Source organism: Cnephaeus nilssonii (genome assembly GCF_951640355.1).
Source record: "Cnephaeus nilssonii genome assembly, chromosome: 21".
NCBI classification, from domain to species: Eukaryota; Metazoa; Chordata; class Mammalia; order Chiroptera; family Vespertilionidae; genus Cnephaeus; species Cnephaeus nilssonii.
Genome location: NC_137092.1, coordinates 12921172 through 12939205, shown reverse-complemented (window position 1 = coordinate 12939205; position 18034 = coordinate 12921172). Strand labels below are relative to the sequence as shown.

General features: G+C 44.8%; 1 protein-coding gene across 1 annotated transcript in view; it reads left to right on the top strand.

The window, feature by feature from the left end:
- Positions 1-12144, top strand: part of SNX27 (sorting nexin 27) — a 48345-nt gene extending 36201 nt beyond the window's left edge. The window contains exons 8-12 of the mRNA XM_079761578.1: positions 2229-2318; positions 9611-9760; positions 10059-10187; positions 10577-10636; positions 11694-12144. Of these exons, the coding sequence (XP_079617704.1) occupies positions 2229-2318; positions 9611-9760; positions 10059-10187; positions 10577-10636; positions 11694-11741 (477 nt within the window). The 3' untranslated portion in view covers positions 11742-12144. The remainder of the gene's footprint in view (positions 1-2228; positions 2319-9610; positions 9761-10058; positions 10188-10576; positions 10637-11693) is intronic.
- Positions 12145-18034: the final 5890 nt, after the last annotated feature.

The following is an 18034-nucleotide window of genomic DNA, read 5'->3' as shown; positions in this document are numbered from 1 at the left end:
CAAATATCAACAGTACAACGATTGAAATTTCTTTTGAGAGCCAAATTTTTTAAACTTAAACTTCTTCTAGCGCCACTTCTTCACAATAGACTCGCCCAGGCCGTGGTATTTTGTGGAAGAGCCACACTCAAGGGGCCAAAGAGCCGCATGTGGCTCGCGAAGCGCAGTTTGCCGACCACGGGTGCTAGGGTAATGTTCAAATATTTAAGTGCTATTCCAAGTCAGATACAGTTCTAGGTATTGGGGATACGAATAATAATAAAAGCAGTATTTTCATTTGGCCATCAGAAAAGCCTTTTCTCTTAGCTAAATCACACTTTGTTACATGGGAAATGAAATAGATAGACCAGTATTTGTTTACCGTTTACTTCTCTCCCAGCTTTCCTGTAGTAATTGGTTTAATTTGGCCTGGAGCAGTCATGACTTTTGGTGGTTAAATAAAACACACACAAGTGGCCAGGTTCTTCAGGACATTGTGTGGCCATCCTTACTGAGCATCCTGATCTCTGTGACGAGATTCTCTGTGCCTAAGTGAGCCCTCATTTGAATGGCTAGGATTGGGGAGGAATGGGCATAATCTTTCCATTAGGCAGCATGTTAATATCCACGTGTGGTTCTTAGAACTTAACAGCTAAATGATGGTAATAACAATGATAATAGTAACTATCTACACTTTATGAAACTCTTAACATTTGTTATCTCATTTTGTTGTCTACCTATGAGATAAATATTATTCCTTGTGTTAAAGACTGAGAGGGTTTTAGTGACTTACTGAAGTGACATACCTAGAAGTTGAACTATTCTTTTGACTTCAATAACGAACTCACTCTGTTATACAAGTTTTTTCCCCTTAAAAGACTATGGGAATGATTTCTACCGTAAGGAAGTTGGCAGTCTTCTAATAAGAGTTCAAGTGGGTGCCAGCATAGAGTTGTCCTTGCAGTAACTCACTGAGGTTAGATTCTGAATGCCCTGGACAAATGATTCTATTTATTCTTTTTTTCTCCCAATGATCAGTTTTTCCTGCTATTAGATTTAAAAATTTTGCCCTAACTGGTTTGGCTCAGTGGATAGAGCATCGGCCTGCAGACTGAAGGGTCCCAGGTTCGATTCCAGTCAAGGGCATGTACCTTGGTTGCGGGCACATCCCCAGTGGGGAGTGTGCAGGAGGCAGCTAATCGATGTTTCTCTCTCATCAATGTTTCTAGCTCTCTATCCCTCTCTCCCTTCCTCTCTGTAAAAAATAATAATAATAATAATAATAATTAAAAAATATATAAAAAAAATTTTTATTGAGGTGGAACGAGGTTTGGAAGGGGATGCATATTTCATTTAGCTGAACCAGGAGTTGTTTAGAATAAGTATCTTCATGCTTGTGTCGGGTCCTATTGGGGGTTTTTTTGGTTCATGGTCTCAGATTTATCACTTTCTCTTCCAGTTGCTGCTCCCCTAGTTTAAGGTCTTGTTTCATTTCGTGCTTAAAGTATGACATCATCGTCTGTCTCTCATTTTATTCTCTCCTTAGCTTAATTCGTTTGACACTCATATACAAATCAATCTTTCTTTAAAAAAAAATGTTTTTTAATTGCTTATTTTAGCTCCCTACTGTCCTTAAGTCTAAATTCCTGTGCCTGCTTTTTAGGGTCCTTCCTAATCTGTTAACCTATCCCTCCAGCGCATTATCTTCCATTGTCCCTTAACCATATGCCCTTTATTCAAATGAGGCAAATCTGTCTCCTGAATGTATTTAACCTCAAACCCAGTCCTGTTTCCTGACTATAGCTAGTAGATTCTTCTATTCAATGTGGGCCCAACCAAGACTTCCTTGATAACTACAATTAGCAATAAGCTCTCATGTTCTGACTGCATGTATCTTATTATCTAAACCACACATTTTTGTTACTTCATTGTTACCTTTAATACAGTATTATATGCTATCTTTTAATGTTCTCTAATTGTTCCATATATATAAATTAACCAGAGTTTAAATCTCTTAACATGAGAAACCAGATTTCTCATGTGCCTAGAACAATCCTTGAATACATACCAGACACTCCGTACATGCTGCTTATTCCAATAAACACATCCAGGTGGCAGAGTACACCAGTGATGCGATGTTCCATATGCATAAAAGTTATTCTGAAAATAAATCTGTCTCTGTTCTATTAAGAATGTACTTGATAGTGATTTTTACATTTCTTTCTTTCCTGCCTTTGTTTTGGTGACAGGCTGTCGATGATGTGAAAAAAGGCTACATCAAAGCAGAGGAAAAGTCCTACCAATTACAGAAGCTGTATGAACAAAGGAAAATGGTCATGGTAGGTTTATGTCCCCATAATCTCTTTAGAAAATAACTCCTCTTATCTCTTAAACCTGTTGTTCCAATCTTTTTTGAAAGATGTTGCAACCTGGTCAGTGGCTTAACTCATTTTTAAAAAGGAGGGGGATATAGGCCTTGACATAAAGTCCATTGTGTTCCTCCATTTAGCACATAAAGAGCTTATTTTGTTATATGTAAATATGTAACTTTATTATAAATAGTAACCAAATGGAATTCTTTTTGATAGAAAAAATCTAAAATAAAGATGTGCAAAACATTTAATATGATATAGATAAGATTCCGTAAGAATTGGTACTAGGTTTTTTACATTAGAAATTATTTTCATTGTGATTTAGCGGTGGCAAAATCATTTGTTTTTATAACTTCAATCTCTGCAGTTGCTTAAACATTTATGCACAGTAGTGCTTTTGGTTAGTATCATATGCTAGAGCTGTACTGGTCAATTCAATGGCTACCATCTTCATGTGGCTATTTAAATTTAACTTTATTTAAATTAAATAAAATTTAAAATTCAGTTTCTCAGATGCATTAGCCACACTTCAAGTGTGCAGTAGCACATGTGGTTAGTAGCTACTGTATTAGACAGCTCAGATATAGAACATTTTTATTATCACAGGAAGTTCTGTTCAGAGGGCTGCCTAGAATACTCCTTAAATGTTTTAAAAATAGTTTTGAATTTGTATCTGCCATATATACAAGGATGGAAATTGTCAAAAATAAAATTTGTAATGAACACTTACAAAACTTACACTCATAGAATTTTAAAATTTTTTTCTTGGCAAATTCACATATAGTTGAAATTTTTCCAATTATAATTTTTCATGATTTCACACAAGGCAGTAATTGCATTGGTTATGATTCTTATAAATCACTCGAATTTCTTTGTACCTTCTGTGCACTTTTTATGAAGGAATCTTCATCTACCTAAATTAATTGGGTTGGAATAAGAATATACAAATTAGCCATGAGGCTTAGCCCATTCTCTTATGTCTAGGTGGAATAGTTATTTTCTCACTTATATGATGAAGAGTAAATTGCCAAAGATCAAGAAACTATCTACAGATGTTCTACATCGTATCAATAGACTAAAATAGGCAACAAAAAGTATTTTAAATAGAATCAAGTCTATTTGTAGAATTTTGTTTAAGGGAATTTTAATATGTGGGAGACAGGATTTTTTTTTTTTTTTAAGAATTTTAGTGAGTTTATTTGAGCCAAATTGTCGACATATGCCGGGAAGCAGAACCTCAACGAATTGAGATAATGCTCCCAGGAGACAGGATTTTGAAACTCAACTTCCTGTTCTTTAAAATAATGGCATTGTCTTTTACATATCAATGCATGATTCTGACCAATACATCTGCATCTTTTTGGTGAAAAGGGCCAAATACTAAAGGACCATCAGCCTCTGCAGTAGTTCTTTGCCTTTCCCAAAGCCAGTGGAATTAAAGTAACTTCATAAGGGCTTTGGTAATACCAGTATTGGTATTTGGTAATACATACTGTTTTTTTGCACATGGAGTACTACTCCAAACACACTATCATCCATTTATGCATTTTACCAGAAATACTTGTTGAGCACTGAATGTGTGCCAGGCACAGTATGAGGTGCTAGATAAGTAGTCTTGGATTGTTCTGTTGCAAAATATAGAAAATCTGAATTTAACAAGTATAGAAATCTATTATGAATCACCAGTTAAGAACTCAAGTGCAGTTGGACCACTGATGTGTTTTCCGTGGGTCATTGGAATCAAGTATAAAATATGCTTAAACATTTATGGAATTCTATTTTCTTGAAAACCAAGTACCAACATACAAGTGTATACTAGCCCCATAATACCATAGTCAGATTTTAAAGAAAATTCCACCAAAGTTTGAATTTTATTTAAGTATTAGAGGCCCAGTGCATGAAATTTGTGCACTGGGTAGGGTCCCTAGTGGCTGCTGGCCTGGGCCTCCCTCCCTTCCCCCCTTCCCCCAGCCACCTGGGCCTCCCTCCCTTCCCCCCGCTGGCCCCACCCCCTTGTTGAACTCCCGGACAACCTCCTGTCGAGGGGACAATTTGCATACTACACTTTTATTATATAGGATAACTTCATGTGGTCAAGTAGTGATGTTCAAAGACATTAACTTAGTTAGTGGTCATGGTCAGTACATTGAAACTTCAATTCAGATGGACCCTTCAGAGCCCATAAGTCTTGATACCATTATCTGTAGCAACTTAGGATGCTTGATAGGCCTAAGAGTAGGTCAGATCACTGAGAACCTCAACAATTCAACAGACTTCTCAGTTCTAGTTTCTTTTCTATAAAATGGGATGTTCAGATTGCCAGCTATCACCTAGAATCTTAAGAAATACTCTAGACTTCTTGGTAGATAAATAAGTTTTGTGTAAGTTTCCTTGTTTTCCAAATACAGAAGACAGCTCATATCTTTGCCATAGTTTGTAAGATCCAGTGTGATAAAAAAAATTTTTTTCTACTTAGATTTGGATGGTTGAGAATGTGATGTGCAAGAGAGATTTTATCTTTTTTTTTTTTTTTACTCTTACACAAACAGCAAACATATGGAACTTAAGATTTTCTTACGTTGGAATAGCCTGATTTTGCCATTGTTGAACTGACAAATAAGAAATCTCTGTTAGTGTTTCTTGTGAGTGACCCACGTTGGGCTGTCAGTTGCGAGTGTACCCCCCACGTCCAGCGTGGTTCAGGGTTCAGGTTCAGGGTTCGGGCTCTGGAGGAGGCTCACACAAATGAAAGAGACAAGACAAGAAAATATTAATTTGGGAATTGGGGGCCAGGTGGAAGCCCAAGAGAGGACTAGGCTTTGCTCTGGCCTTGGATCCCTTTTATTCAGGTTTGGGACCCACCCATAGCCCTTAGGCAGGCAATTCCAGTAACAGGCAAACTATCTTACCAGTAAGGATTTACATGAGACTAAAAGGTGGAAGTTGCTTCAGCTGCTTTTGTGTATGGCTCTGACCCTTGCCAGAGCCTCTAGGTTGACCAGCCTTCCGGGTTCCTTGTCCACACCTCTCTGCTAGTGAAGGCAATGGGCAGCTTCCAACAGTTTCTCAACATCATTTTTAGTGAGTTCACACATGGCAGTCAATGTGAAAGTCAGTGTTTCTCAGAGTGTGGTCCCCAGCTCTGCTTCATGGGACTCACTTGTGAAGCCTGCTCACCGTGCAGGTGTCTGACCATCTCACACTTACTAAGCCAGGATCTCTGTGGCCAGGACCGAGGCATTTTGTTCAGACTTTTACAGAAGCGCCCTGGTGATTCTGAAACTTAAGCTGCTTCGGGGGTTTGAGAGAGTTGGCTCCTAAGGTTCCTCTCAAGCACTTATTTCAGTCTTAGACCTGTTTTGACCCTTGGCAGGTGGTTTGGGAGACAGAGAGTTCTCTGGAATGGACCTTAACCCACTCACCTAAAGTGTTCTGCTCTGTTAAGTACTGAGTCCCTGCTTTAATGTGTCCTGTTCCTGTATTGACCTACCTTGCTAAATATTGAACATTCACAAAATATCCCATGCCGTACTTTTCTTTTTCTCTCTTCTAATGTGGGCCACCATCGGAGTGGTATGTGAATCAAGGAAGGTTATTTAGGATACATATGTACTCAAAATGTAATCTGAGAAGAGAACGGACAGGAAAATTTTGTGTTTAAAATAAATCTGTTTGAAAACAAAAACTCACTTTTCTTTTGGAAATTTTGAGTGTATATAAACTTTAAATGTTTCTTCCCTTTATGCTTTCTGCAAGTCCAGGAATGTAGAGATTGCCCACCTACAGTTGAGAAATGCTGCCTGACCCGAGAATCTTGAAAACCTTAAGTTTTCCCAGTGAAACTTTACTAAACTCTGTCGTCTCATTAAGGCCACAGGTGCCCTTAGTTTTCACTCAGAGTATTTTATAACTATGCCCTTGGGAATTCCCCTGAAGGTCCTTTGTTTTCAAGGACTGCATTTCCGAATATGGAGGGATAAGTCTGCTTTTTTTATTCAAGGGGGATAGAGAGAGGACATATATTATGCGTCTGGTTCTGTTCTGGACACTATGTGTACATTCTCATCTCCTCCTTAAAACAACCATGCAGGTGTTATCCCAGTTTTGCAGAGGAGGGGTGGAGCCTGAGGAAGGAAGATTCTTACCCAAGATCGTAAAGCTTGTCAGAAGTAGAGCTAGGCCTCGAATCCATTTCTGTCTGGCTCCAAAGCGCGCGTTTTCCCTACATCAGAGAAAAGAGAGTGGCGGCAGTGTCCGTTATTACCAGATGGCAGAGGGGAAGCCCGGCTGGAGTAACTTACGCAAGGTCACAAAGAGAGAGCTCAAGATAAACAGAGCTCCACGTCTCTTCTGTGTCTTTTCCTAATTTCTCCCTTTGCAGGTTTCCCCCTCTTTGAAAAAATCTGTATGGTAATCCAAATATGGCAGAAATATTTTTAAATAGGAGTGTTGCCTCTCAAAGAAGAGAACTCTCAGCAAATGTGTTACATGTAAAGCCATTTTTGTTGAAGTACACGAACAGAACTAGTCTCAGGGCTGTGCCACCTCCTGGCATTTGCAGCGTTCTTAAGCATCTCCAAGCAGAATTTGCTGCTTATTGAGCACACAGAAAGTTTCTGATGACTGGATTAGGAGGATGGCTTGAAGTGAGAGCTGCAGGCCTGGTTGCAGGGCAGTTTTCTTTTTTCTTCTAACATTTTATTGTAGAAATTTTCAAATATATAAAGAAGTTGAAAGAATAGTACATTTAACCTCCCAACTTAAGAGCCTTCAACTTTCTGCCATTCATGTTTCATCTATCTCACTCATGTGCTTTTTCCCCCTGGAGTTTTTTTAAAGTAATTTCCATATATATCATTTCTCAGGGCTTTTTTTTTTTTTAAGGTGCAAGACATAGGAAGTTTTTATTGGATTCTGTACAGAAGAGAAATGCTTAGTAGTCAAAAACTACAAATGGATCCCTGGCTTTGGGTTGGGTGGTGGTATGAAGACAACTCCCGCCCCACTAAGGCCAGGGTCAAGTTCTTATCAACACAGCAAACAGGCCTGGAAGCGAGCTGTACAAAGCTCCAGAGGGAGCCCCTGCCCTAGGTTCCTCTGCTTGGGGTCGCAGGGCATTCTGTTGTTGTTGTTGTTAATCCTCACTGGAGGACATTTTTCCATTGATATATGTTTTTTAATATATCTTTATTGATTTCAGAAAGGAAGGGAGATGGGGAGAGAGAAACATCAATGATGAGAGAGAATCATTGATTGGCTACCTCCACGCCCCCTACTGGGGATCAAACCTGCAACCCGGGCATGTGCCCTTGACTGGAATCAAACCTGGGACCCTCTGGTCCACAGGCCAACACTCTATCCACTGAGCCAAACCGGCTAGGGCCACAGGGCATTCTTGAGAGAGAAAATAGTTGAATCTTCTGGCTAAGGATAACAGAGCCTTTAAAATTATTTTTTAAGATATCATTTACTGAACACCTAATTATGCACTAAATATTGTAATGCTTGCAAATAATTGTGATATAGGCTATTATTAAGAAGATGAAACCAGGCTCCTTGGAGTTTAATAATTTGCTTGAATTCAGTAGTTGCCCAACAGTTAGGAAGTGATGGGACCAGGATTCAAGCCCAGGCTTTTGACCACCCCTCTGTACTGCTTCCTGTCCCAGTCTTTGCTTCTTATAACCCCAGAAAAGTTCTCTTCTATGATACTACCTGTCATATTTCCAAAGTATAATGGCCTGGATTTCTTTCTGCTCATAGTTCCAATAGCAAGGCTAAGCAGTATCCATATTTATCACACATACAGGAAGGATGTGATCAAAGGGGATGGAATAGGGTTGTGGAAAGGGATGTGGGAGACGAAAAATTATGCAAATGAAGTACTGTGGCACTTCTGAATTGACCCTAATCCTGTGTTCTTGCTACCCTTTAGTAATTTTCCCCCTTACACACTGGTCAGTGTGGCTCAGTTGGAGCATCACCATACGCCAACAGGTCTCGGGTCGATTCCTGGTCAGGGCACACACCTAGGTTGTGGGTTCAGTCCTAAAAACTTTATCCTCAGGTGAGGATTAAAAATAATAAATAAAATAATTTTTCTCCTTCAAGTTGCTATTATTTTACCTAAGCAGAAATAAATAGAAAGTAGGGAAGGGAGCATGGTGTGCTTTTTCCCTGGGTGCGCTAGTCTTCCCAGTCCCTGGTGTCGGTAGCAACTCCTTTAGGTGCCAGTCATTGGTACCAGAGTCATAGGTTGCCTAGGGTCCATTTTGTGCCTATGTCTCTTCTCCCTTCGTAAGGCACAAGGCCTCCCTCTGGTGTTTTCTAATCTCCCCGCCCATCTACAGGTAACTGAAGTGTATTAGGGTGTATGCCTTTGTCTTCTCTCCAACACTCCACACGCATCACCAGTGTTCCCTGTTCTTCCTGTGTGATATGCAAGGCTATTTGCTTGTTTCTCGGGCAGTCCCTGAGAGGAAACCAGGTCAGAATCCATGAGTCTTTTTTTTTTTTAAATCTTTTCCCTATTTCTCTTCTATTTTCCTTCCTACTTGTCTTCTTTTACTCTCTCCTCTCTTACCTCAAAATAGTGAGTTGAGTGAAAGAGGCCAGCCTTAATTGTAGAGGAGAAAGGACAAAGAGTTGAGTTAGGGTCAGTAGTTGAGAGACCTCTAGATTAGGCTTATGCATTATACCTGCCACTTGATTTTGGTCCAGAAGCTTTTTAAGGAGACCGAGGGGCTGGTGGGGCTGATTTGAGGACTAGAAGAGAAAATATCAGTAACCAAGAAATTAAATCTGGCTTACCACTTATTATTACCTGTGGCATTAAAGTCTCAGGCAGCTTAATCATCATCACTGAGTTCATTGTAACTTTTGATCGGAGGAGAGTTGGGGAGAAACATTAGCCCCTTTCCTTAATTATAAGGATAGATTCGATTCCCATTCCCTAGGTCCAGTGAAAATAGAGGGTCGGAGTGGCATCGTGAGTTCCCTTCTAGTCCTAGCAGTTTTGGTTAGTGTCTCTTCTGGCTTCATTTGCATCTCTTTTTTTAAGTAGAGAAAGGTTGGAGGTTGGAAGTGGAATAAAGGATCATCTTGGAGTCCTGTCCCAACTTAGGCATGGGCGTGAGACCAGAGGCAAGGTCTTTGGGTTGTTGGGCGAGAAGTTTCTGTGTTCTTGTGCCATCTCAGCAGCTCTTCATGGTGGTTCAGTTCCATAGCAACATGCTTTCCCTTCCTTTTTTTTCCCCTAGTACCTCAACATGCTGAGAACTTGTGAAGGCTACAATGAAATCATCTTTCCCCACTGTGCCTGTGACTCCAGGAGGAAGGGGCACGTGATCACAGCCATCAGCATTACGCACTTTAAACTTCATGCTTGCACTGAGGAAGGACAGCTGGAGGTGAGAGTTCAGCATGGGGCTGGGGCTAGGAACCCTGGCGATACTTTGATACTCACTCTCCTGTTGTGTTTTAGTTCTGGTCGTGGAATGATGTCAAAACTGTTTGGGGTAGATAAATGCGCACTGGATTCGCGCTGATCCTCTCCTTCACGTGTTACCCTGACTCTTACTCTTCTGTCACCTTTTCCCTGAAATGAGCAGACATCTTCACTCATTTCTCGTCTGCTGCCTGGCTCAGAACCGTCTTATTCAGCTTCCCAACATTCTCAAACTTACACTCTTATTCTCGGTTGTTTAGAACCAGGTAATAGCATTTGAATGGGATGAGATGCAGCGATGGGATACAGATGAAGAAGGAATGGCCTTTTGTTTTGAATATGCACGAGGAGAAAAGAAGCCTCGATGGGTTAAAATCTTCACACCATATGTGAGTGGTAGATGGGGAAGCATGCTTGGGGAGAATAGATTGGGCTTAAAGTTCTTAAACTAAATGCTTACGTGGAGAGAGCTGCAGAGAGAGCAGTGGGCTGAGATCTGAACCTGTTTGAATTCTAGAGCCCCGGGTTCTTCCTGACTTTCCTTGAGGCACCACTGGGATTGGCAATTTCACATCCCGCTTGACTCACAGTTACCACTAGAAGGAGCCAGAGAATCGTAGATGAGCCAGGCCTGGATTTTGTGGGGCTTGTCAGGGTTTTTCTCTAGGCTGAGAAAGTTTGGAAGGTGGGGTGGCTCAGGGCAGAAGTTCAAAGGCATGGATGCCCTTGGGTACCTGGTCCTGCGAAGTCAGTGAGTGTTGCTATGTTCTTTTTTCAGTTCAATTACATGCACGAATGCTTCGAGAGGGTGTTCTGTGAGCTCAAGTGGAGAAAAGAGGTAATTCTAAACAATCTTGACTTGATTATTTCATCTTTGTTTGTTTAAAACGTATAGGCTTCCGGCCACATACCCTGGGGCCCTTCCTCCGTCTCCGTCTTCCTGGGACTGTGGTTAGGCTGATGACCCCATGTGAGCCAGGATTCGCCTACAGAGGGTTAGCCTTGGGATGCTAAACAGACTGTGTAAAGAGCCCTGCTTCTTCCTTTGTCTCGAGCAGGGGTGGGGAACATGCGGCCCAAAAAATGATTTGGTCTGGCCCTGCCAAGTCAGTAAGGGGTGAGTTAATTCAATGTTTGACCAAATGGAGCAGGCTAATTTTTAAGTTGATAATTTTGTGTGGCCCGCAAATGATGTTATAAATATCCAAAGGGCCCTTAGCAGGAAAAAGGTTCCCACTCCTGGTCTAGAGGATGGCCATTGGCTGCAGGCTACCCCGTCTCTCGTGACTTCATGCCCCCACGCCCCTCTGCCTGTTTTTATCAAAGTACCCTCCATGCTGTTCCTGACCCAGAAGGGCAGCTGTCCTCAGTTTTAGCCGCTCTGTCCAGGCTAACCACGAATGCGTGTGTGTGGGCAGGTCTTTGCCCTGCTTTACTGCTGTGTGTGTGTGCCAGTGCTGGAGCAGAATTAGGAGAGTCTGAATATTAGTCACTTAGTCTCAAAGAAAATGTTCCCGAGGTTCAGCAGTAGCGTCAGGAACACAAAAATGTATATTCTTGGTATAGTAGAAAGCACACTGGTCTTTGGGCACAGGATCTGGATTCTCTCCTGGCTTTTTTTCTCTCTATGATTTTGGGCAAAGCAGTCTCCCTAGAGTCCAGTTTTCTCATTTTCTCTCATGTGTAAAATGGGAAGGCTGAGCCAGATAATTAGTAGCCAGGTCCCTTCCAGCTCTAAAGGCTGTGATTCTAGATGGGAAGTTACAGTGGGAAGAGGCCCATCCGATCGAGTCATCCAGTCGTGTATTTTCTGATTCCGTTTGAATGGTTGTCTCCAGATGGGAGGAGATGTAGACATCTAAGGCTTCCCAATAACTCTCCTTTTTTTCTTTCAGAACATTTTCCAGATGGCGCGGTCACAGCAGAGGGATGTGGCCACCTAGCCTTCCCTTACCCCCTTCTCTTCACCTCCATCCTCTTACCCCTTCGTCTCCCATGTCAGACAGAGTAACCATTAACACAAAGGAAGAGGAAAAGGAAAAGTCATTATATTCAAAGCCCTAAACTAAATAATAATAATCCTTCTGAATTTCATGTCTCTGGAATTGAGCCGGTAGAAAACAACAGATTGGTCAGCACCAGGAGCCACCTGAGTTAAGATAGGAACAGGAATGAGCCCAACCAACTCGCCGAAGGTCTCTTTGTCCTTTCACTGGGCCTCGCACCAACAGACTCTCCTTGTACTATATTTTTAAGACTGGAACTATGAACTCCATCCATTTGCACTGTTCATACATATACATGTATGTATGTAAAAATTATATATACACAAATTAGCTGCACGTATATACATATATATATTTCTTTTTAAATTTCATATTGATGGCAGTACCTTTTTTAGCTTGTGTTTTTACACACCTTTCACTAGAATTCATGACTTCTTTCTTGCTCTCTTTCTTTTGAAACAAACTTTAAAAAGGAAAAAAAAAATTTACAGGGAAAATACCTCTCCTCGTGAAGGACTCGAAAAGTTTACAACCTGCTTGGGTTTCCCCCCCTTTTTTGTATGGAGTGAGGATTCTGGCTTATGTGTGACTGTAGAGTCTGAGGAGCAAGGAGCATAGTTTCTTTTTCTTCCAAGAAGCTGTTGGGGAGAGTGAGGGGTGTGTTCCTAAAGGGCAGCCAGGCTGCGGTCTGCAGGGGCGTCTGCAGACTTGGTGTGGTCTCTGAATTCCAAGACATCTTTCCTGGTCTATCTCCGACTCTCCCACTCATGGCTCTCTAGCCACATTCCACATCTTCCTGCTTCCCCAGGGCCCTGTATGCTCTCCCTCCACTGGTCTAGAATGGGAGGGGGAGCTCAGGAGGGTAATGCCACAGGAACCTGAAACACTTCCTGGTCATAATTTCCCTGCTTTTCTGAAGCAGAGGTAGGACTAGGGACCAGAGTTAACGTTGATACCTTTAGGCACAAAGATTGGACGTAGGTAGGGGAAAGGAAGGAAGAAATGCCCTATGTACATAAGCTTTTCCCTACTCGATTTGTGACCAGTAACCACCCATAACTATGACATTGACTTCCTTAAACAGCTGACAGCATCCCCAGGCCTTGTGGAAACTTGGAAGGGGTCAGTGGTCTGTGTGAACCAAACTGCACCCATCCCAGCCAGCTGAGGACCCAGGAAGGAGCAGTGGGAATATGGTTTAATTAAAAGGAGACTGAAGGAGAACCTTTTTGTCCCTTAAAGATCTCATCTGACCTTGCAGGTAGACCTTTTGAGATCTAAGAGCTACACGCCAGGGTTGGGGTTCAGGGTTGACTAGAGCAGGGCAACATTGTCGGCCCTCGGGCTCTGTCTTTAGATGATTGCACTGGGAGCTCTAAGTCAGGCTCGGGTGCGACGAAAACACATCTTTGAACCTTCTTTTCCTTTCCTTTCTCCACCTTCTGAACAAAAACCTCCATAGGGGGGCATCTTTTGCTTTGTCTAACTGGGAGGCAACCATAGTTGGTTGTAGTCAACTCCACTGAGCAGTGTTGGGGTGCTTTGAAGTTTCTTTTTTTATAACTTGTTTTTGCAAATCATTGTGTATCCTCTTTCCCTCTGTTATCCTGGCAGCTGTTTGCCCCAGGGGAGTGTAGGATCATACAGGATGTCCTATCTTCTCTCCCCTACTCCATACCCAGGTAGAATCAGAGCGCAAAGTGTGTGAATGCTGAGTGTTGAAAGTTGCAGAGGGTGATCCCTGATTTGAAGGCTTGGTCACGGGTAGCTTCTTTTGGCTGCAATGAATTTAATAATGAGCCAAAGGACCTGGAAAGAAGATCCGTTGGTTTTCCACTCCTAGATGCTAAAGAGGCGTTTGAGGCCAGCTTTGTTCAAACTATAAAAAATGGTAGCAGTTTGCCCCTGTCCCCTCATCGTGGGCTAGGAGGCCCTGTGGCAGCCCACGTGCTGACCTCCGCATGTGAGACGCCAGGGGATGCCCTCGGGATGGAAGCCCCTTGGAGTGGACAGGTGCTGCTCTGTCCCCGTTCTGGCATATTCACTTGGTGCTTTGGAGAGTGGGTGAAGACCCACAGCTGGCGGGCTGTTGGCAGACTCTAGGAACAGCCCCTGCCTGAGGCTGTAGCACTGACAGCGCCCAGCCGCTGCACGGAGGGGAGGCCCCGGGGACAGCGCCTTCTCTTCGCCCACAGCAGGTGCCTGCAGCGGCCGCGAGCACTGGCCGTGGAGCTCCAGAGGATCCAGCTCTTCTTTGCATGAAGCAGTGTTAGTGTGACACTCCTTTCCCCTTGCTCTGCGTTTCCTTTCTCGAATCCCTGCCCCCTCTCTTGGTCCTGGGTTCTGCCCAGGGAGGCTTCCTTTGCATTTGTCTCTGGGAAATGGAAGGGCTCCCTTCCCCCTGCCTTGCCCCAGCGGAGCCAGCAGGATGTTCCTGGTCTCCTGCCGTCCTCCCCTCCACACTCAGCTTCTATCTTCTTTGGTAAAAGCTCCGCTTTTTTCCTGATCGGGAGAAAATGCAGGCCCTGAGAAGCCTGTCCCCACAGAAAGGTTTCCTGGGGCCAAGCTTGGGGCTCTGCTCTTTATATTTATATTCTGCTCTCCATTTCTCTGCCCTCCCCTTGCCCTAGGCCTAAGCTCAGCACAGGTGAGTGCTCAGAGCAACTCGGGCCTGGAGGGAGCTCTCAGGGAGGAATGAGATAAACGTTCAGTATCCCCATGCCTGGCCCGTCTGGTTTCATCCTTTCGTTACCCAGGCCAGTAGCTTTGGGTTTTCCCCTCTTGTAGCTCCTAACCCAGTGCTGGGAGCAGCAGTATCGGGCATTGGCAGGAGGCGGACCTCTCCCTCATCTCAGAATTTTCCAACGTGTGGGTCTGGCTCCTAGGAGGCAGTTTTCTTAAAAGGGACTGCATCCTGGTTGGTCTGAAGCCCCCAGACCTGGAGGGACTGCTGTGCCCTCCCTTCTCTGCAGTGCGCGCTGGTGGATTGAAGCAGCAGGAGGAACCGTTCGGGCTGTTGGACTCCCAACATTCACCAGATTCATGTGTCACATCCGCTTCCTTTTGGAGGGAGGAGGATGTGGTTGAATACTGAGAGAGTGTAGAGGCGATGGGTGTGCTTTAGCACCTCATCTTCCAGTCCCACCTCCTACCTTCCTCTTCTCCTGAACCCACGCACATCATGCCAGGCCTCACTCACACCAGGACAACATCAGCTCACCCCTCAGCAATAATCTCAGGTGTGTGGGAAGCTTAGGGCTCTGGGGGGGATCGGAGTCGAAGAGGGGAGTGATTCGGGGTGAGGCACGCGGCCAGCTGCTAAAGTTGACACCAGTTTTACGTCATGCTCCCTTTTTAAGCCAGTGAGCTGGGCTTCAGTTTTTCCCAGGCCATGCACACTTTTAATTTATTTGAGAGAAACTCTAATTGTATTTTCACTGCAGTATCTTGTATTTTTTATTTGTGATTTAAGAAATGTGAAGAGAAAATACACAGACACATAATGGCTAGCAGTGTTTCTTTCATTCCTGGTTCTAGAGCTAACCACTCTAAAATTGTTTGGTAATGTCACTTAGTGTAATTAATTGTAACATATTCTTTTAAATAAATTGATTTATTGATGAAACTATTCTTTGGTTTCCTAGGTTACAAATCCTTGGGGTTGTGTGGGAAGCAGTGTTGAGGGACCTTTGAGATTTGAGTTAGAATGGGCAGTCTGGAAATGGGAAGGAACATTTAACCGGTTATCCCAAGTAACAAGTGATCTGAAGGCAGGCGATGGGGAGGGGAGAAAAGGAGAAGCTGGGAGGCCTCTGGTCTAACGTTGTGTTCAGTGCCTCCTTTGAAGATTCCTTCTCCCTCAGACTTCAGTTGATTGTGCCAGCCTGCACAAAACCCACGTTGGCTCACAGGCTCCTCCCTCAACCTTATGCAGATAGATCCTGGCAGAATCCTTGGGACACATCTTAGTCCCCAACCCCCAGCAACATGTATAGACTTTGTCATTTTTCTACTTTATGTATATACTAGAGGCCCGGTGCACGGATTTGTGCACTGGTGGGGTCCCTCAGCCTGGTCTGTGCCCTCTTGCAATCTGGGACCCCTCAGGAGATGTCGGACTGCCTGCTTTGGCCCGATCCCCGCAGGCCTGCAGGGATTGGGCCAAAACTGGCAGTCTGACATCCCCCAAGGGACATAGTGCGCGAAGTGGCAGGTGGCTGGGGAGCGGCCCCGGCCAGGCGCCATGCCACTCCCGCTCATCCCCAGCCCCATTGCGCCTACCACCACCGCCCTTGGTAGCGCTGCCATGGAGGCAGGAGAGGCTCACGCCTCGGCAGCTGCACTTGCCAGCCATGAGCCCGGCATCTGGTGCCCGTCTGTCAACTGAGCGGCGCTCCCGCTGTGGGAGTGCACTGACCACCAGGGGGCAGCTCCTGCGTTGAGCGTCTGCTCCCTGGTGGTCAGTGCACATTATAGTGATCAGTCGTTCAGTCGCTTAGGCTTTTATATATATACAGGTATGTTTTTTTAATTGATTTTAAGAGGGGGGGAAGGAAAAGGGAGAGAGGTAGAAACATCTATGAGAGAGAAACACCTCCTGCACACCTATTGGGGATCGAACTCGCATCCTGGGCATGTGCCCTGACTGGGAATTGAACTGTGACCACTTGGTTCATGGGTTCATGGATGCTCAACCACTGAGCCAAAGCTCTTAAAACTGGAGGTGCGGAAATGGGAATTCGCGAAGGAATTATCCAGACTCCCCCACCACCCCATCACCCGTAGTCCCCCTGACTGAGGATGTTTTTCTTGACGCCTTTTCGTTTCTATAACTGGAAGGCGTCTCCTGATTCCTGCTATTAACCTGTCAGCTCCACTCTTCTGCCTGGAGAAGTTCTTTTCCTTCCCTCTTCTCTTTATGTTGCCATTAACGTTAGAGCAGCACCTCAATTATTTTAGGAGAAACTGGTGCTAAGTTTCATTTTGCTTGGTCTGAAGTGAGGTGATGCTGTTGTCACCCTGTTTGTTCTCTGTCCCATTTTATTACTGAAGCTAACAGGACCATCCCTCCTGTGCACCCTTCCTGCTGTGTGAAACCAGCACGCCCGGAAAACCTGTGGGGACAGGGAACAGGTCAGGAGCCTCTTTTCTGTCAGATGGCCTCCTAAGTTTGCTGTCCAAGGACCTAGAGAATCCCTGCCCAAAAGTCGTTTTGTTTCCTCCAAAGACTGCTCTGTGTTTCCGTCATCCCCATCATTCGACCTTGATTATCCACTGCTTCTCTGGAGAGTCTGGCTGCAGCCGTGCCAGGAGGGGGCGGGGGGGGGCACAGCTCGTAGCAGGGACAGCAGTCAGTGAGGCATTCCTCAGTGTTTGTGTGGGGCCCTGAGACCGGGGGCTGCCAGGAGGGAGGACACTTACCCACCTTGTTATATGCCAGCCCCGGGGCCCGCCCACAACCCCAGCCAGTCACTCACTCTGGGAGAAGCCCTTTGGGCTGAAACCCCTTCCGTCTTTCTGTCCTGACCCAGAAACTGTTGCCAAGCCACAGAGACAGCTGAGGGGAAATTCATAATGTTGATAGCAGCTCCTGCTGTCCTCACACACACACCTCTTCCCGTCTCTGAACGAACACACACACACCCTCTGTTTAAGATTTCAGTGCTGGGTGCCTGGCTAAGAATCCTGACTGGGTTGTCTTCTTCTGAGTAAGGTCCCATCCCTGATCTCTCCCGAGCCAGGAGACCTTTCCTCCTGAAACAGTGCCCACAGATACGTCTGTAGCACTTCGCACGGTGCTGCTCCTTTGAACTCCTTAGCGCGGGGCAGTTTCCTAAGAGAAGGCCCAAGTATGGGCCGAGGTGCAGTGGGTGCTGGGGAGTTACTCCTCTCACGGAACAGCTGTGCCCGAGGCCAGGTGGTGGCGGGAAGGTGAGCAGGTTTATAAGCAGGAACAGGAGGGTGGGTAGTAAGGTGCCTAGAAGCAAATGGCCCCTGTGCCATCAAGTCAGAAAGAGCACCCGGGTGAGCCCCTGCCCCAGCCCCACAGCAGTCACAGGGAGTCCAGGAGCCGAGAGACTTCCGGCTCAGACAGTCCACCGCCTGCTCCCTGGGGTCTTTGCCTGGAGTCAGAGCTGTGGGGCGCGGCTACAGTGTTCGGACAGGTTCAAGCCTCGGACTGATGAGAGGGCACAGGCCTCTCGTGGCCACGTGCAAGTCCCAGCTTGGAG